Source organism: Lepisosteus oculatus, chromosome 26 (assembly GCF_040954835.1).
Source record: "Lepisosteus oculatus isolate fLepOcu1 chromosome 26, fLepOcu1.hap2, whole genome shotgun sequence".
NCBI lineage: Eukaryota > Metazoa > Chordata > Actinopteri > Semionotiformes > Lepisosteidae > Lepisosteus > Lepisosteus oculatus.
This window is the reverse complement of record NC_090721.1, coordinates 10,385,591-10,406,460: the sequence shown is the minus strand read 5'-3', so window position 1 is coordinate 10,406,460 and position 20,870 is coordinate 10,385,591. Positions and strand designations below refer to the sequence as shown.

The 20,870-nt window shown below is 50.8% G+C and overlaps 1 protein-coding gene across 1 annotated transcript in view; it reads right to left on the bottom strand.

Annotated features, from left to right (window-relative positions):
• Window positions 1-20,870, bottom strand: part of smg6 (SMG6 nonsense mediated mRNA decay factor) — an 83,351-nt gene that overhangs the window by 46,640 nt on the left and 15,841 nt on the right. Inside the window, exons 10-11 of the mRNA XM_069184574.1 lie at window positions 8,565-8,626; window positions 6,324-6,469 (exon numbers count right to left, since the gene is read on the bottom strand). Coding sequence (XP_069040675.1) covers window positions 6,324-6,469; window positions 8,565-8,626 — 208 coding nt within the window. The remainder of the gene's footprint in view (window positions 1-6,323; window positions 6,470-8,564; window positions 8,627-20,870) is intronic.

Here is a 20,870-nt window from a genome sequence, read left to right as displayed (position 1 = left end):
GTGTCAAGAGTGCTGGGCTGCAGTGTGTTCAGTAGCTCAGTGTCAGCGTGCTGGGCTGCAGTGTGTTCAGTAGCTCAGTGTCAGTGTGCTGGGCTGCAGTGTGTTCAGTACCTCAGTGTCAGCGTGCTGGGCTGCAGTGTGTTCAGTAGCTCAGTGTCAGCGTGCTGGGCTGCAGTGTGTTCAGTAGCTCAGTGTCAAGAGTGCTGGGCTGCAGTGTGTTCAGTAGCTCAGTGTCAAGAGTGCTGGGCTGCAGTGTGTTCAGTAGCTCAGTGTCAGCGTGCTGGGCTGCAGTGTGTTCAGTAGCTCAGTGTCAGTGTGCTGGGCTGCAGTGTGTTCAGTAGCTCAGTGTCAGCGTGCTGGGCTGCAGTGTGTTCAGTAGCTCAGTGTCAGTGTGCTGGGCTGCAGTGTGTTCAGTAGCTCAGTGTCAGCGTGCTGGGCTGCAGTGTGTTCAGTAGCTCAGTGTCAGCGTGCTGGGCTGCAGTGTGTTCAGTAGCTCAGTGTCAAGAGTGCTGGGCTGCAGTGTGTTCAGTAGCTCAGTGTCAGTGTGCTGGGCTGCTGTGTGCTTAGTAGCTTAGTGGTTAGAAAATGAGCAACTAGTGTTTTCAATGGGTTTGAGCCCAAACTGCAGGCCCATATAAGGTAAGGAGCATCCCTCACACTTTCAGTCCCTCTCTCTCTCGGTGCACTAAAAGGTTAAGGAAAGAAAATCTTTCCAAATCAACATATTTACATATTTTGGAGAAGTAGGACTATTTGTAACTGTTTGTAAGTGCTGCATTCGCAGGTGCGTTCCCAAGCGCCCATATGTATTTCTGACTATTTTCTGAGATCAAATCCAGTCTTTAACCCCTTGTCTACTACAGTGCAGCCTGCCTGCTATGTGTAGCCCAGCTAGACCAGTCCTGCCAGCCCAAGCACTGCACCGCACTCTGCAAGCAGGGCCATTCCCAGCTCATTTTAAAGTCACCCCATACAAATAAAAATGTTTTTTTTGCCAAGAAACCAAGTCTGCCTCACAGACAAGCTATAGGGTCCTATTTGTTGTAATACTCTGCGCTTTGATGATCCAGTGTCAGCTGAGCGAGAGGACGCATCAGTCAGGCGGAACAAGGGGAAGGGGACCCCAAGGTCCGCCAGGTGTCTCCGCCCCGGGTCCCGGCCCCCCGACAGGCCGCCTGGGCAGCAGCTCCGCAGCCCGCTCCCAGGCCCTCCACAGCTCGACAGACACCGCTCCTGTTTGTCTTGGCAAATCCCACCCATCTCAACATGAAACCCACCGCGATCCCAAACCGGCAGCCAAGGAGCGCATATTCCGCATTTTCTTTGTGAAGTACTCCAGTACTGAGGGACTGTCAGCGCTGGGAAGAGCAAAGTCACCCGAAGAGAAGCAGCAGCCCCCGCCGGCTTTAACACCAGCTCACGGTGTGCGCTTATCTCAGAGGATAGCTGACAGCGCAGTTTATGATGGTCTCTAGTGTCTCAGGGTATTCTGCCCTTGCCTCCCTCCCTCAGCTCTAACCACTAGCCCAAACTGCCTCTCTCCCAGTGCCTCAGCTCTAACCACTAGCCCACACTGCCTCTCTCCCAGTCCTTCAGCTCTAACCACTAGCCCACATTGCCTCTCTCCCAGTGCCTCAGCTCTAACCACTAGCCCAAACTGCCTCTCTCCCAGTGCCTCAGCTCTAACCACTAGCCCACACTGCCTCAGCTCTAACCACTAGCCCTCACTGCCCCTCTCCCAGTGCCTCAGCTCTAACCACTAGCCCACACTGCCTCTCTCCCAGTGCCTCAGCTCTAACCACTAGCCCACACTGCCCCTCTCCCAGTGTCTCAGCTCTAACCACTAGCCCACACTGCCTCTCTCCCAGTGTCTCAGCTGTAACCACTAGCCCACACTGCCTCTCTCCCAGTGCCTCAGCTCTAACCACTAGCCCACACTGCCTCTCTCTCTTTCTGATCAGTAACAAGCCTGCCAGTTCTCAACCCACTGCAACAGATAAGCCTGTAAACCCCTGCCAGCTAGGCAGTGATGTTAATGGTACGAATAAAAGCCTCGGTCCTTTAAGAGAATGAAAGTTTAACCTCAATCCCACACACCAGAGTTTGGCAGCTTACTTTTTCTTTTTTTTAATTTAAACTTTATTTCCTCTGTGAGTCTGGGTCTTTATATATACGTGTGTGGGTCTTTTTTTTTTTTAAGAGAGTGGGGAAAAGACAGAGGGAAGGAGGGGAGGTGGGGGAAGAGAGAAAAGGCACAGGCTGTCTCTTGGGTGCCCTCTGCTGCCATCCCACTTCCTCTGCATCTGGTGTGCGTTTTCACAGGGGCTGGCGCGGCCGTCTGGGGGCGATTAATAACCTAGGATTTATAGGAAGTTTTATAGAATAATACGATAAAAATGTGTGCGCCTGCGATGGTTCTCATTCCGGGAATCTAAAACAAATTATTGAAAAAACAAGGAAGGCCACGCTTGGGTAAATTGGGCACAGATGGACAGGCAGAGAGGGAGCAAGGGAGGAAGAGGGGGAGGGGGGGGTCATCGGGAGAGCTTTCATGCCCTGTACTGAGGAAATGAGGGGGGCGCCTGGGTATGGTGTGGGGGTGGCATGCAGTCCTGGGAGACGGCTCTCATAAATCTCACTCAGCGCCGCGCTGAAGCTTGGTCAGATACAGCCATGTAGTGTGACCACAGATGAGCCTGGCCAGCCGCCCCCGACACCGCCACTGAAAAGCACAGCCAAACAAACACGCAGAAGCCGAACCTGCTCACGAGACTGGCTCTGCCGGGCAGATTCCCACGCTTCTGGCCTGCTCTCTTGGTCTGGCAACGTGGGTTTGCACGTACCCCGAGATCATGATGCCACATCCGAGAACAAATGATCCAGACTCTACCTCTGGCTCCTTTAAAGCTCTCTTTTAGGCTACACCAGTCGCGTAAAAAAAAACCTCACACAAAGACGTGACCTGAAATAGCACGGGATTTGCAAGGATAGGTCACTAAGCACATTCCATTTAGCTCTGAAAACAATACACACTTCATCTGCACATACCCATACAGAGCCTGGCCACAAAAGAATGAGCATCACTGCAGACAAAGGGGAACTGTGTTTTGGTCCCATATTGCCTCTGCGCCTGTGGTATAAACGGCCTGTTCTGTACAACCGCCACGCGTTTTGGGGCAGCTGTGGTATCTACCGGAGCTTAAGGCTGCCCTGTTTAAGACAGCAGGGTTCTGTGTGTCCATGTGTAGGGCACCCAGATCTATACCATATCCTCTTGGCCCGCAGAGCTGAGCAATGAGCGGTTTAATGTGCTGTGAAAACTGAACAGCCAGGCACAGCTTCTTTTATTGCTCCTGAACACCCCTCCGCTGTGCTCTGGCTGGGGTTTAAAGAGTTTACGGAGCAGGAGCGCCTGGCCGGGACTGGACCCGCGCTCGGCTCTGTTTAGTCTGGACAACACCGAGGGAACGAGAGCGCTTCTCTTTATAGCGTCTTTCCCTCAATGCAAAGTTGCAGACGTAAATGCTACCGCTGGCCTGAATGATTAGTGTTCAACGTACTCAGAATTGACTCAGCATTGGTGAAAAGCAAGCTTAGCTTAATGAACAGTATTTATTCCTCTCAATTAGAGTAACCGCAATTCAGAGAGAGGGTGCCAATTCTTGTGTCTGTCACACTGAAGTAAGCTTACTCTTCTGCTTTTAACTCATCTGTAGCTTCACTGTGCCCCTCGGCGATGCAAGGCAGCGCACTGCCCTCCTTTGATGTTGTTCAACATGAAAAAACAGCAAAAATAAAGCTGACAAACTGATCGGATTTCAGCTCTTCTGGCATGTTTAACAGACGCACATGAAAAAACAAGAGGGAATTCCCTGCCAGCCTCCAAAAACCCCCTCTCAGCCTACCGGGACTGCATCCAAAAACCCTGCTCCCTAAAATTTTGAAAGGGATTCATTCATTCCATGGGGAAAAGTGTGGAGATCACTTTGAAACAAACCCACTGGACTCCAGTGCCCCCTCCTTCAGCATGCTGTGGTGGATGTATGGAGTATTTGGTTTATTACACTGAGTTTCAATATTTCTCTCAGCAAGGCAATACGGTGCTTATCGGAAACCGCGAGAGAAGCCGTTTGGAAGAGGCAGCGCTGTGCTAGCGACTTAAAAACCGCTGGTCAACACAGCAACAAACCCATTCAGGCAATCACTTGCAATCGCTCTTATCAACCCCAGGAGACCGTTACAGCTGTGGCATCTTTTTCACAGCTCTGCAGCAACAGCGGTTTTGCCTGGTTTCGCCTTTTGACTGTTCAAAAGCAGAACCAGTGGCTACCGCGGAGACTCGGGATGGTCACGCAGACACGTGCGCGCAGCCCGGAGCCTGTGAGGCAGTGTGGGTCAGTGCCTGGAGCCAGGGGCTGGGAGCTTCTACATTTCCAACCCCCCCAGCTCCAGTCACAGAGGGCCACAAACGAGCAGGATTGAGGGGACCTTTCAATTACCGCCTGCTTTCGATAAACAGGAAAAGGGTTAATAGCGCAGTGAATAGACAATTAATTAATTTAGCGCTCCGGGTGCAATAAAGAGCCTCTGAATAAGTTTGCCCTAAGTGTCAGCCCACAGTCTTTCAGACTCCAGATGGAGACTACAACAGGAATGCGTTGGTCGAAATGTGTCCCAGAGGTTCAGTGTCCTTGTACTCGTGGGGGTTACAGGCTTCCTATAATCCTCTCTAATTTATTTATTTTTCTTCGGGAAGCAGCAGATGTCAGTTCCCTACGCCTGTTTCCCACCAACTCTCGGTAAGAGAGTCAGATTTTCCAGGCCATGTCTCATACCTAGCTGGCAATATGTTCTGTCTGTTCCCTGGGCACTACCACCCCCTGCCAGCCCCCCAGGCCCGTAACCACAGCGACAGGCAGCCCAGGCATTCCCCGGGCATTCCCACAGCCCACCGGCATGACTCAGGCATCAGGCGGGGGGGTGGGGTGGGGGGGACGCTGACATCACTCTGCCAGACACAGCCAGCACTGAACTAGGAAACATCCACTCACTCTCAGTCAGGGGCATCAGCGCCCAGCCAGATGCACTAGCAGACACACACACACACTGAAGCCCAGCCAGTCTACCTCTCAGCCCAGTTATGTTCCTCCGCCCCCGCAGCTAATCAAAAGCATTGGCCGACACCTGCTGTGCACTCAGTGCTCCACGGGCCGGCGGCCAGCTGCTGGGCGAACCCACTTGACCAGCCCACTGAAGGACTGCATCCGTACATACCCTGCAAGCCTGCAGAACGGCACAGGAGCTGTCTGCGACTGAAACCACTTGCTGTCCATTCTGCCAAACTAAAAATAATGAAGAGGCTGCATGGTTTCTTACCTCCTACCGACTGCTGTAGACATTAGCACAGCATAAGATGTAGGATAAATAGGTTCGTAATAAAACAGAGAAACCAAACATGTTGAAGAGTCTGCCCTCTGAGTGGCTGTTCATTCTAGCAGGCTGAAGTGTGGATGGATGTTTGAAGTAAGATTAAGACACGGGGAACCACTACATGTCCTCAAGCGTATGTACATATTTAGCATGTCATGTATGCATACCTGTGTGCACAGGCTGCGCTCCTGTGGCGTCTGCAGAGCACGTATGAGCGTTCTCATGTGGCAGGCGTGTGAGCTGGTACGTGCGTGCGGCTGTGTGCATACGTGTCGCACGGCGTGGGCCCGCAGGGTGCGTGCGGTTCTCGGGTTGCGCATACGTGCCTCCTGGGGCACAGAGAGGCAGGCTGCGGTGAGGGCATTGTGCAAGACGTCAGCGCGGCCTTGTGGCGCGCAGGGCTGTGGGGGCACAGGCCACGCAGCCCACAGCAAGGTTTCACTTCTTCAAAAACACAGCAACAGAGGAAAAAAAGCAGAGCCACCAGAGTTCAATGTCAGGTCACAGCGAAAGAGAAAAGGGAGGAAAGGAGTGACAAAGAGCATCAGAGAGAGCAAGGGAGAAAGCATGGGAAGCAGTGGCCAAAAGGCAAAGGGATTGGAGGGGGGGCAAGTGGGCAGAGAGGAAGGAGAGCGGGACCGGGAGAGAGAGCGAGACAGGCTGGCTGACAGAGAGATCTTTGGCCTCCGTCAGACAGGCGAGAGGAGCCAGCAGCAGACGGAAAGTTTCCCCTCACCCGCGTTAAAAAGCAGATGTGCCGACTCCTACTTCACTGCCGAAAGAGCGCCTGTGGAAGATGCGTCACGGCATTCCTTACCGTGACGCCCGCGCCGCGTGACACTGGTGCCCCCCCCCACCCCCAGCGGGGAGACACCGCGGGCCCCAGGACTCACCCCGGCTGTGCGCGTTGTACACGGCGAACATGTTGATGGTGATGATCTGCAGCATGCGCGTGCTGCCCAGGGGAGAGGGGCTGTGCTGCAGCAGCACGCGGAACTCCTGAAGGACCCGGGCCGCCATCTCGGGGAACGACTCCATCCTGCCCGGAAGAAAAAACAGAATTACCAGCGAAGCCGTGAACACGGATGACAAAAATCTGTCTATCCGCTTACAAGCGAACGCACAGGATCGAAAGGACAAATTGCAAGGAAGAAGAGAGATGATGGAGAGAGCCGCTTGCTTCACACAGTGGGGCTGTCCAGTTCTCATCTTGTACACCCCCACACCCAAGTCCTGGGCTACCCACTGAGCGAACTGTTAGCAGCGTCCTGATCTGAGCCTCTCGCACAGCCATTCCCAACAGAATCCCAAGGAATCACTTTGGATCCTGTGGCAGGGTAATTTCCAGGTGGGCTCAGGGCTAGTGCTTCTCTCCCAGCCCCATATGTGCATTGGCTCTCTCTGGCAGTAACCTATTGCATCATGCACTTTCATACCAGAGCCTCTGAATATCCACATCCGTTTTTGAATTGCCTGGGTCACCTGACAGTGACATGTCTCAGTGATGTTTATATCATATAACCCCTATAGCAACTAGGACAAGATCTACAAAAGGTCAATGCACAGAGAGCGCGTACAGGGGAGCGGCAGCCAGCGTGCGTGCACAGGAGCAGAAGCAGGGATCGAGAGAGGAAGAGGGTCGTGACTTTCGCTCAGGCGGTGCGGCAGTGTGTCCGGACCGGGCGGCGAGAGAGGCACAGGGAGCCGGGCTCAACTGGACACGCGGGGCTGCGGCCTCCATTTTGGCAGCTGGAGGGTCTGGCCGCGCAGGTCGATTTCTCCCGCTCTCGCCGCCTCTGTACACGCAGCCCCCCCCTCTGTATTCGGACACAAGCCCTCTCCCTCACTCCGTTACATCCAGCACTGTTGCACGACACAGCAACACGGGCTCAAGGCCCTCTTCACAAACACACAAAACTATGTAAACACTTGGAACGTTCTAGTTATACTTCACGATCTGGGCATTTTTCTTCTCTTTTTTTCCAGCCTTTGCAGATACACAGCACAAATTTAATCCCAAAAAAGCACAACAGTGCAAAAAACCCGCAAGGAAAACGTGCAAGATGACATGAATGGGACAAACTCAGAAAAAGTAGAAAACCTGCTTTTTTAAAGAGAATGTGGTTAAAGCTTGGAACAGTACATCATTCTGTCTCACTGGAGCCTTTTTTTAAAGAACAGTGGGATATTACAGGTTAGAAAATTCCAGGCACCACAGTGGGTCTGGATTTGCTCTCACTGGAGAAGAGCAGAAATCTCAGACATAAACAGAACTAAAGACCAACAACAGGTTTTAAGTTATAGAAAGACAGTCTTCAAGAACATCAGGGAATTTATGAATGAGAGAAGACTATTTGGGGGTATTTGATCATTCTGTTGCTGGAAACTGAGTAAAGGATTTCATCCAGTGGTTGATGAATGGTTTCATGCAGATACTGGCTTCAAGAACGTGCTTGGACAGGTTGTCCCAGACAACTACAACTCTTTGTGCAAAGGAGCACCACTTGTCAATCTGGTTCATATTGTTGATCCTAAAGAAGTCAACGAAATTGCCTCTTAATTCGTTTGAGGAGTTTAAATGTTTCTTGTACAAGACTAAACAGATTTAATTCCTTTCATCTGTCTGCGCAGACCTTCCACTGTTTAAACCTAGCGAATAAACTGGTCACTCTGCTTTGAACCAATTTCACAGCAGGAATGTTTGTTTAAGCAAGAGCCGCAGACTTGTGAGACGTCCTTCTAATACAAAGCATAATTTTAACTTAAATCCTCTTAAGTTTAATGCTATTGCACTTAACTAAACATATACATTATGAAATTTTATTCGACATCATGAGCAGAGTCATCCTAAACACATCAGTCCTGTTCTTTGGCGGCTCATACAGTATGAGACCAGTTTTCACACCTGGGACACTGGGAGACGTGGGGATCTCATCTAACACTGCCTGTCTCGTGGATCAACAGCGCTACTGTGGCATCTGGCAGTCCTGGGACCTTCCCTTCCAATCTTTTTGTTTTTGACATTTCTCTGTTGATCGCTCACAAACTGTTAAGGCTGAACAGGCCAGCGGGCAGACATGTCAGAGAGTGCTGGAGGGTCAGATGTGAGAAAGTCTTTGTGCACAAGTACTTACCCCACTTTGGTGAACAGCTTTCCGTGAGCATGCAGGAAGCTGAGGATGAACCGCTTATTCAACTGCAGAGAGAGGAGGCAGACTGTTAGAGGGAGAGAGATTAGAGAGGGACCTAATAAAGAGAGACTGCACTTTGCACAGTATTCAGATATTGTTCAGTTAAACATACAGCCAGGGACTTAAGTCAAACAGTTCAAGAGTTAAATGGTCTCTGCTTGGGTGTCTAAATCCTTCAGTGTGTCAGTCAGTTACTGAGCATCAGTGCATTAGACACTTAGTGACAATTACAATGTTCACACAGCAGTACTCTTGGAAGGAAGAAACGCTGCTTACAGACATTACTTTGAAACAGAGACCATCTGCCCTCTGCTGGTGGAAGAAGACAACTGCACACAAAAGGACAAGCACACTCATCATATTGTCATCACTGACACAGCGACCACTTAGATTTTGACTAAAGTGACAGTAATGGCTACACCAAGCAGACTCCAGTGCTGTTTCAGCTCTGCAAACTACATTTTATTTTTATTTTATTGGGGAAAAAGATCTAAATACCCTTATGAATCCACTATTGTTTTCCTAAAAAAAGCGGCTTTTAACTCATTTCATTACACACACAAAACATTCAGCAGTGGGCAGGAAACTGGTAAATGCCCAAACCACAGAACCTGATGAGAGACAATGCCAAAAACTAAAAATTAAAGAAAGCAGATGCAGGTCATAGCTGAAAGCAAATCTAACAACTGTAATCTGGTGATGAACATCAAACCTCAGGAAGAGAAAAACTCTAATAAAACCAGCCACAAAGGTTTCCGAATGCTTAATGAGAATTTGTCTGTCACGTTGTTATGTAAATGAGGGCCATCATCAGGGTAACAGAAAATCTGTCTTCTCTTGATGTGCCCTTCGGGGCTCCCAGACAAGAACCAGCTCTTCTGTTTTGGAAGAAAGAGCACTGCACCAGTGGGCAGCGGGTTCGAGCAAGCCCTCCCCAGGGTGATGAGCTCGTTGCTGTGAATGGGAACACGATGTCGTAAGACAGCACTGGCGGTCAAGAGACTAAAAAAACCCCGCAATCATGAACTACAGAACCGAGCGTGAGCATAATCAATAGACAAGCAATTCCTGCACGACTGTAGGAGATCTATATCGGCAACCGTCTCTGAAATGTCTCAGACAAAGAATGTTAAGCACAAACTAATCTCACACTTTGATAAGTCCTTCGTGAACAGATTGTATCACGGTGATTCTCATGAACAGCTCAGAAAGTCGAGATGAGTTTTTCCTTTCATAGGAGATGGACGTTTGTCAGAGATCATCAGATTGCCTTGTCTTTAAAATATTTTTCTGCACATGAGGGAGGTTTTTGTTACCTTTCTCTCTATTTCCAAAGAAATAGGCAACCTTAACCTATAAACCTGGGCGAACCCCTGGAATGGCCACAGGCATGATCTTGGGAAACCCAGGAAGAACCAACAACATGCTTAAAGTCCTTAAAATCTTCAGCTGCACATCAGGATGCAGAATGATGGCATTAGCCTGCAGTGCCTTTACGATTTGCTATGCCCTATGGAGATCCTGCTACCTTCCTGGGATTCCAGTGGGAAAACCCCCACCAAAAACTGCCCAACACAAGCACTTCAGCAGAACCCAGTGTGTGTGTGTGTGTGTGTGTGTGTGAGAGTGTGAGAGTGTGAGAGTGTGAGAGTGTGAGAGAGAGCACTTTCTCCTCTCCATTCAAGACAAAACATTCCTTCGATGCAGGACCTTCCTGACGCCAAACACCTTGCTCTCTGTGAAAAGCACATGGACTGGCAGGGATGAGCCATCTGGACATCACGATTTGTAAGTAATCCGAAAATTCGCATGACTACAAGCTCTGCAAACTCTGCAAAAGTACGGTTTAAAATACAATTTCTCTCCTAACAGGTGAAAAGCCCAATCAGAGGCAGGGAGATATCAAAGTCAAGGTTTATTGCCGCAAGACATTTTCTCAAGTGTGTATTACGGTGTGAAATAAACTTTGAGAGGGCTAGGAAACTCAATAAAAGCCAAATCCAACTCTTGTTTGCAAATTTACAAACCGCAAGATGTCCTGAACAAAACTTTACAATCCGAATGGGTGGAGCGGTGGCTCTGTGGCTCAGGATCTGCGCCTGTGGCTGGAAGGTTGCCGGTTTGTATCCCGCAGCCGGCAGAGGAATCCTACTCCGTTGAGCAAGGCCCTTAACCCCAACTGCTCCAGGGGTGCTGTATAAATGGCTGACCCTGCGCTCTGACCCCCAGCTTCTCTCCCTGTCTGTGTGTCTCATGGAGAGCAAGCTGGGGTCTGCGAAAAGACAAATTCCTGATACAAGAAATTGTATATGGCCAAGAAAGTGATCTTAACAGAACTGCATTACCACCTAGTTGCCTGACAGACCTCAGAAGCTCAACAAGGCTGGGTTCAGTACAGGGACGCCCTGCAGTCTGTGGCATGGGTGGGCCCAGCCGATGACAAACTTCTACATGTACCAAAACTTCCAATTTTCTCCCTCCTCCCCCTGTGGGGCTGTTGGGGGAGAGTGGGCGCTGTGTGTGGGTGCTGCTCTTCAGTAGTGGAAGAAATAGGGTCCCCCCCTCCTTCAATGTAAAGTGCTTTTGGAAAAATGTTATTTTATTGTTAAAAAATATCACTTATTACATTTCTACAAACGTCGCTGCGCCTTGGTCCTTTGAAGACTGGAAACAGAAACCCGCCTGGTCAGCGAGCTCACACCGAACTCCAGCGTGTCAGCAGCCCCATTTAACGCCGAGCTGCATCTGCGCTATAAACCCTCACAGACAAAAGGCTCGTGTCTGTGGAAGTCCAGAAATAGATACGCACCTACACTTCAATCAAATCAAACTGGATCGAGTTGCTGCTATTCGCAGCAGCATGTGAGTTGAACAGTGGAGAAAACAGCCACATCTCATGCTGTGGAAAGCGAGCCCCGCACGATCACAGAGGGGAACAAAGGTGTCCTCTTCAGCAACTTTCTTTAAGATCACTTGCAAATGGAGATACAGTACATATGTGCGAAAGCATAAGTATACATCGACAGTGCATGTACTTGTATTTAAGGGTGCCGGCAATTTGAAGGAAATGGCACTGACGCTGCAGCCCCAGAGCCGATGACCCCAGCTAGCTGCGTGGTCTCTTGCCCACATCTCAGGGGTATGAAGCCAACAGAGGAGAGAGGAAATGGGCTATGGCCCTCTCAGCTACGGGCCTTCCTCCTCGTACTTAAGCTGAAGAGCATTACGAGGAGCATTCAAGTCTGTTTCTCCCCAGCCTGCGAGTGTGCTGCTGCTGCTCCTCTTCAAAGCGCAGGTGATGATACCAAGCGCGTCTGTTCAGGAGGTATTCTGACTTTCTGTCCTTCTCCTGCAGACGGCAGCTTCACGCCACTGGCTCCTCAGCCAAGCACGGACACCCAGCGTCTGAAGAAGAACTACTGAACAGAACAGAGCTCTGGATGGAACAGGGGATGGTCCTGTCTTTTTGCTCTAGTTGCTCTATACCGCCACACACAGGCTGGGCAGCAGTATCAGCCAGGGAGCGATTCCTGGCTGGATAAGCTGCCAGCAACCAGAGCAAGAAGCAGGCCGGGCTCGTCCTTATCCTTCCTCGGGCTCACTCCTGCAGAGGGGCGCGGAGCCAGATCGAGACCTGCCTGCCCTGCCATCAGATCCGACGCCCAGATAAAACAGGTCAGGGAGGATTAATGAACGGCCCCTCCCTGCCTCGCAGCTGCAGCTGGCTTGCGCCAAGGCAGCTGATCGGAACCCGCTGATAAGAGCGGTGGAAATTTAATTCATTTTTAATTAATTACGAAAGACAGCCGCCGCGTCTTCGCCCCAGCAGGCCCAGAGGCGGGTTGTAAGACGCAGCATGCGAGAGCCGCGCTGGAGCGCTGGCTGGGATTCAGTGCAGAAGGGCCAGACCAGGCCTCAAACCTCTCTGCACCTGGATTCACCTGCGGTTTGCAGCAGATCTCCCTGAGCATTTCAAATACCTATCCTCTCATTGATTAGTGTGCATGCATGCAGTAAGTTATAACCACAGTGAAGCTTGGCTGTGTGTAAGAACACTGAGTCTGTCGAGTTATCAGATGAGAAGGTCACTTGAAAGGCTGAGTGCAGAGGTTTCAAACCAATGCTGTGGTGGATGAGCAAAGCTGCCGAAAACAATCAAATCAGCGCTTATGAAAAATGAACCGTTTCCATATCACAGAAAAACTGCTGTCATAATGCATAGCACAACGCACAAAATGCATGTGCAACAATTTCAGTCTGGGGCTAGCACTTTCACATTTAAAAGACGTGGGTGTGATTGTAGATATTTTTTCCCCTTTCAGAAGGAACATTTTTCCTTACTGAATACACAGCAACTCTTATGCCCCAATTCTGACGGACATCACTGTACAGTCCCCCAACTCCGGTCTAGAAATCAATGGACACGAGAGCACCTAGATCTGCTGTCAACTTTCCTGGCATTCCTCCTGCTGGAGGGTTTGTCCATTATTTCACTTTCTGTTTTATTAACGTGAGATTTTGGAGCTCTAAATTAGAAGGCCGACCGGAGACAGGTGTTTTTCACACCTGTTATTGAAAGCGCACACGGCATCGTACCTTTGTTTTAGATGCTCTGCAATTCCACTTCTCTTGAACAAATTTATCATATCTCTTTTTATCCCCCACCCCCCTCTGTGAACTTATTTCAGTTCTTTAACGTTAAGGAACACAGAGATATGCAACTTCTGCATTCGAAAAGTAACATCCTGTAGCAAAAACATTTACTCAAAATGCAATTAATACCATCTAAAGGTGCTCTTGATTCGTACTAAAAGCAGGGAAAGATGCAGGAAAATATCGACATCTTCACAAAATGGGAGCGACCGGATAGAGACTCCAAGTGGAAGAAGAAACAGGATCACATGAACTGGAAGAGTAGAAAATGGCTGGACTGACTGAAGTCACTTAAGAGCATGGGAAGATGTACTTGACTGATGGGTGATCCAAGGCAATTTACAACAAAATCTGTGTACTACAAAAAAAGCCTGTTCAAACTGTGTGCTTATGAAATACAATTGCACATATGCATTTACACATATAATTAGATAATGGATTTAAATTAATACACAAATATATCATGAAGGTATAAATTAGAAAAACTACTTAAAAGTCTGCTACTGGGGGTATTCTCAGTGCTGCCTATTTCAGGCAATGGGATTGCAGTTATGCTGCTGGGATTCATTCTCCGACTGCCAGATCTCCGAATACGGGACAGGCCAGGCAGGGCTTCACCCATCTAAACAGAAGCTCTGCAGTCGCCTCCCACTGCCTTTGTACTGCAGGAGGAGGCCGAGGAGCTCACAACGCGCTTCCCAGAGGCTGAGCTCACAGCAGGCTGGAGGGTTAAAACCCAGGAAAGAGAAGTCACGCTGCCGCACGGGGAGAGAAGAGCACGTCTGCATGACACTTCCTCTTTCTGTCTGACCAGTTCCACAGCGGACACGCAGGAGGTGCAGCCTCGCGGTCTCGCCAGGATCACGAGCGGAGCACCTGTCCTCGCCGCGCCCTGAGGGCGGCCGTGGGGAGGCAACACACATGAACAACAGAAGGGAACGGTTAAGCTCAGCTCCACCTGTGGGAAAGCCTCAGCCAGGCCAAGGACAAGCACAGTGTAGTAATAATAAGAAGAATTGCTTACACTTATATAGCGCTTTCCTGGACACTCCACTCAAAGCGCTTTACAGGTAATGGGGATCCCCTCCACCACCACCAAAGTGCAGCAACCACCTGAGTAAGGTCATGGGAAGGTCACCAGAGCCACATCGGGGGCGAGTCTGACACCCTTGCAGTTTCTAGGCCACAGCTACAAGCACCGACAGACGTCACCGGGAGGAGAAGCACATTTCTCAAGACCGCTCGGAGCTTCGCAAGAAGTGCCCAAGCGTTCAAGTGCTTTCGGGGCGATTCTGGAGCCAGAGATGTACGCAGCAGTCAAGAGAACAGAAGTGTTTAATCAAAGTCAGATCTACATAAAAGCTGACCACAACTTAGGAGAAAAAGGTTATGACAGCCTGACAGCGATATGGCACATAATGTGTGCGAAAAGGATGCCCCGAAACCCACATTGTGAACAAACACCGCGAGAAGTCTAGGTTTCTTTCCGAAATCTTCCCTCAGTGGCCCACAGAGCGCTGAACACGCGAGCTTAGCAAACGGGTGAACGGCTTGTGCTTCTCGAAGCATAACAACACATCACCCTGCCTCAGTCACAAACACAGGAACACCAGCCCAGCAGCACAGTCGAGGCATGCAACGGCGGGGAGGCGGGGGAGGTGACAGACGTCAGCTGAGCTCTGAAAAAATAATCAATCGCTCATTAATTTATTTTTTTACGGCGCGGCAGGCCCTCGCCCCCCTCCCCGGCCAAGAAAACCTCAAAGCCACAGCGCAGCTCTCTCAGGAAACGGCAACGTGACGTCCGGCCAGCCCTGCCCCAGTTCCTCTGTCCCCCAGGTTTCATATCACACTCCCTGGGACACCAGCCCGCCGCCTGGGACACCTGGCAACAGCAACCACTCGGGGGGAGTTTCGGGGCGCGCCCCCTCCCTGAGAGGGGGGGGGGGCGGAGGTCGCAGGCCGGTGCACGCGTGAGAACGCCAGCAGGGCGGCTCCACTCCTGATCCGCCCAGCCTGCACCAGCACCGCAACTTTCACATTGTGAAATGCAGAACAACACGACGGTGCCCCACGCCACGCTGCTTATCTGGAATGCAAGACCATTTCCTCAGACGCTGGTTTTCATGAGCCAATTTCACTTTGCTTTCAAAGCAGCAATGCTTTGTGGAGTCTGTATTTCAAAAGGCCAAGCATTTGGTTAGCGCTTGGGAAGATGTTCTGGGCTTGTACAACACACCACACAAGGAAAGTCTAAAAAGTTGTGGGTGGCTGTGGGACACACCATTCTGCACGTCCAAGGTGAAGCACAGGACCGGTAGTGCTTGTTAGCAGGCCGAGCTTGGGCTCGACCACCCTGGGATCAGGATTCCCCAAGCAGCAGTACATACTGTCCCATGGCTGCTGTGGTGTGTGAAATGGCAAATGGCTCTTTCGGGAGAACGTCTACTCGTCTCAACTGCTCCCGTCATGTGAAAGGCTCAGAGCCCCGTCTTAAAAACACTTAGAGATTCCCGATGGGGTATTCAACAAAGAATAATTAACAAAAAAGATGTACAGCATTGCACCGAGTTTTAACACTGGACACCCTGACGCTGCACTGAGTCGAAACTGTGATGAAGTGTGATCTGTCAATTATTTGTAGCAACTAAGATAAGAAATGTTAAGACTACAAAGGAGAGTCCTTCTTGCCTCTCTGATCGTGCCCAGTTCTCAAACTGATAAAAATACTTGAGTTCACCTTGTCACACCACAAACGTTGGGGGAGCATCCTGCCAGCATTGTGCAACATCTTGACAAAGAGCCCTGTCTGGCAGGAAGGCTGCAGCCTTCGCTTTGAACTGGAACAAAAGGAGCAACTGGTCTGATCCGGCGGCAGAGCGAAGACCAGGGAGCTGGGGCGCAGCGGAGAGCCGGCGAGCGAGCGCACGCGCGACCCGGCCAGAATCCTGCCCCGTCCGTGCCGTTTCCTGCCGGACGGCTGCCCCACCTGCCCCTTGTGCAAAAGCCGGTTGCAACACAACTGGCGAAGACATCCCTGTGTCCCACCCCCCCCCCCCCGACACACGGGCGTCTCTGCTAACACAGCAGAGCACAGCCACAAACGCCACCCGTTTGGAGTTTCGCAACACAGCACACTCTGGAGACACACTAAACACAGCCCCCCACAGAGGCAGATAAAGAGCCAGGAGGACTTTCAAACCAGATCGGGGACATGATAAGCCTCTCATCTGTAGCAATCTCCCCCTCTGTGTGTCAACTGCTGGCTAGGCAGCTGGCTCGGGTGTTTTGTTCAGGAGCAAAAACAGTTTAAATCTCACAGCTGAAGGGTTTCGTTCTGAGCTCATTAATTAAGACATAACCAAAGACATGAAAAGGTGGTTTGTCATAAAGAGCCAGTTACCCAGTCAGAAACCAGGCGGCTCCATCAATTTATCTCTTTTAATGCTAAAGTAACATCCTCCTTCACAGCCAGTAAGTATACAAAACCCATCCGACACATGAGGAGAAACAGCAAACACAAATAACTCATAAGGCCAGTAAGAAAGCTAGAGAAGAAAAGCAAGTTTTAATCCTGATTCTCATGTGTATTGCTCCAGTTGTAAAAGAAAATGGTTCAATATTAACGTAAATGATTTTAGTGCCCAAAGCATTAAATTTCCCCTCGTATTAAATAAAGCTGCTTCCTGTGTTAAAGAGAGTTTAGTCTAATTTACTGGCTCATTTAAGAACCACGGAGCTCAATGTTTTCAGGTCGTATATATTAGGAGCACTGGAGGCAGACGCATTTGAGCAGCAGCAGAAACAAAGTATTTTGCATTCAGACCACATGATCGTTAAACTTGAGGCCCCCCAGGCGCAATCAAAAATAAAACAAGGCACAACCAGCGTCCAACATCACAGCTACATCTTATTTTTAAAGCCGGAGAGACTCTTTTTCTGTTTAAGAGGAATGGGTGATCGCCACACTGCAGGGACTGCAAACTCACAACCACAGGAAAGTATTTTTAATGCCGAATCCGCTCACCCGGCTCAGTCCGAGGCCTGGAAGGGGACGCAGTGTCTGGGTCTGGGGGGCTCGGCCTGTGATGTGGGCTGAGCGCAGGACCCCGGGCCTGGCTGAGGGGAACCACTCGCCTGTGACGCTCGGGGGGGCCGTATAACGAGCTCCGCCCGAGGCTGCTGTGACGGACCCCCCGCCTGCTCAAACCCGTCTCCGGCAGCGTGAGAAAACTAGAGCACTCTTGAGCCCACTCTCTGCCCGCTCCCCGTCTAGCTGAACACCAGAGAGTCCCCAGGGGATCAGCCCCCACAGTCGGGCCCGGCACTCCGTGAACAGCTTTCCGCTGGACAACACGGTTTGCAACATCAGCGTAAAAGAATCCGTGAGAGCCTTCGGCTGTGTCAGAGACGTCAGGCCTCCGCCGCGGCTCCATCACTCGTTTTGTCTAGAACCGAGAGAACTAAGCTGCTTCAGTCCATGTCAGGCCGAGACACAATGACAGCGGGCAACCCCTCCCCCAAACAAAACCACTGGCAATTCTATGGCTAAAAAAAACACAGAGACAATGTATACGCCGTCTGTCAGCAGCATCAATGTCTGCGGCCCTCAGTGCATGGCCTGATGCAGCGGGAAGGCTCCCAGGATACTGACAGATACACTTTCACAGGGTTGGCTGACAGGCTTCGGTCGATTTCCACCTGGCGAGGGAGACGTCAGCTCTCTGCTGCTCTTCACATCTTGTGAGGCAGTGCCCTTGTGTCAGCTGGTGTGTGACGCCCACAGCGGTTTCAGTCAGAGGGGCTGTAGTCTGTGCAGCACTTGCTGTGGCAGCTGCCCGTCTGCCTTACGAACAGGCGGAGCAGAGTGAAGGACAGGTTCCCCGCGACATCTTTGTTTAGATTCAGTTCGAGACCTCGGCCATGTACTAAGAATAAGCAGAAGATCAAGCTCTACTAAGACCTGCTGCAGAGACTGATAGGACTGAACACAGTCCAGGGTGTCCTAGACTCTGAGACAGTCTACTGCAGCACAGGTGAAGTCATGCGGTTTAACCCATGATTATTTTTAGGATCGTCAGTTGACTGCCCCTGTGTCTCGGCTCACAGCTGTGACCCCCTCTGGTTCTGTCTTTTGGCTCTGCAGCGACGTACAGGAGGGTGAGCCCCAACTGCAGGACGGGCGCGTCCCTCACTGACACTGGGGGGAACCGCCGCAAGCCCCAAGAGCGCTGGACGAGTACCCCCACCGCGCCTCACGGCGCTCAGCCGACCGCGCACCCCTGCTCGGGCAACCCTGCTCACCGCAGGCTAGTGACGTGACCCCGGCTCGAACCCCTGACACCTCACCTTCGCGCCTACCCTCTGCCGCCCTCTTAACAAAACTGCAAACAAACACTTCACCCCAATGCTCCATCCTAGATACTGCACAGGGCAGAGAGTTCAGACTCACTGCTTTCATGGAGCCCAGCTGCCTGTCACACCGGGAGAAATTAGCAGGCGATTAATTTTAAAATGATGATCGTTACAAGGAACAGAGACGCTTTCATGTCATGTTTGAAAAGGCCTTCGTAGATTTGGCATGTGTGATGTACTGCAGTGAGGCATGCCAAGGGTTTGGGGGCATGGCAACAGTTGGCTCTTTCTGTCTTGGAACGCGCTTCAGCTCTGGGAAGCCGCAACAAGCCTGGATCACATGAGCTTGGAGAGGCTGGGGCGACTCGAGCGCCGGCGCTCCCCAGCTCACAGCCTGCAGCCAAGGTGAGGCTCAGCCAGGGCCCTCCCCCCCCCACACAAAACATCGCAGCTGACCAGGGCCACCCCAGTCACCCTGCACATTGCCCAGGCTCCTTTCAGCTCGCCCACCAGCTGATGGTAACGATTCACAACAGGACACGAAGTGAGAAAAATTACCGTTAAAGTGTAAGTGAACTGCTGGAAACGTTCATAAGGACGGAGACAAGCAGCCACACCCGGGTTAGCTGACCTGAGCAATAGGGATGAAAGGAAGAGCAGCTAAGGCGAAGCTTTAAGACACCCTTTGCCCCATGCTGAACCCTGAGCTGCTCTTCAGAAACAAACTGATCACATTATCTGGCATTTATCCATACAGAGAGCTCATGAAGTGGCCTACTTAAACACTGAGGCCAAGACAGCAGCCAGATCACCCTGCAACTCACAACTGGCAGCCCACTGAAGCTAAGCTGGTGTGAGCCTGGCCAGTACCTGGATGGGAGACCTCCTGGGAAAAACTAAGGTTGCTGCTGGAAGAGGTGTTAGTGGGGCCAGCAGGGGGCGCTCACCCTGCGGTCCATGTGGATCCTAATGCCCCAGTATAATGATGTGGACACTATACTGTAAACAGGCGCCGTCCTTCGGATGAGACGTAAAACCGAGGTCCCGACTCTCTGTGGTCATTAAAAATCCCAGGGTGTTTCTCGAAAAGAGTAGGGGTGTAACCCCGACGTCCTGGCCAAATTTCCCATTGGCCCTTACCAATCATGGCCTCCTAATAATCCCCCTCTATGAATTGGCTCCATTTCCTCCCCACTGATAGCTGATGTGTGGTGAGCATTCTGGCGCAGTATGGCTGCCGTTGAATCATCCAGGTGGGGCTGCACACTGGTGGGGGTGGAGGGGATCCCCATTACCTGTAAAGCGCTTTGAGTGGAGTGTCCGGAAAAGCGCTATATAAGTGTAAGCAATTATTATTATAAGACACTGTGAGCACCATGAAGCTAAGACAACTGGGCCGTCAGGGTGAGCCATCATGGACACAGTCACAAAGAACCCAAACCAGACCAAGACCACATTCGCAGCTCCGTGCACAAACTGGTTTACCGAACTGCAGAAAAGATATAAGATACCTTTCTGAAATCAGCCGAGAGAGCTTAAAGGAATGTTGTACACTGATGGGACAGGAAAACTGGATCTTTTTGTTCTTGAGCAGAAAAGACCAAGAGGGGCCCTTATCTTGAGTATTCAAACGCCTCAAAGGCACCAACAAAGTCAACCAAGCAGCCTTCTTCAGACCCAAGTGAGACACGTGAGGACACAAGCGGAAACGACAAGGAAGCGTGTTTAAAACTAACAGGAGGTGCGTCTGTACACAAAGGAGTTGGAGTGTGGAACAAGAGACACAGCCATGCTGCTGAAGTGAACATGAAGTCTTTATCTGGTTGAAATGGCTGGATTAGAGTCTATGGTCAGTCAGACAAACTAGACAGGAAGAATGGCCTCTTCCTCTTTTTAACATTTCTCTTATTCTAACATCCCTAATAGCGCCCTTTGGTGCATCTCCTGTCAGTCTCCATGGACCATGACTACCACTGCCCAATTCGACTGCTCTAGACTGCACAACTCCTACCACACATGTTGCTTGAATAGCTGACAGGTCATTGAGTTAATAAGAATGCTGTATACCAATACACAGCTCCCTTTAACCGGGGCGGCACCTGCTCTGCAGGCATGCACACAGGTCTGAAGTTCCCAGCTAAGCACGAGCACAAGAATGAGCGTGAAATGCTAACAAGGCAGCCATCGCAGGCCTGTGGCTCTGCAAGCTGAACTCCCCAGGGTAATTAGAGCGTAGTAAGC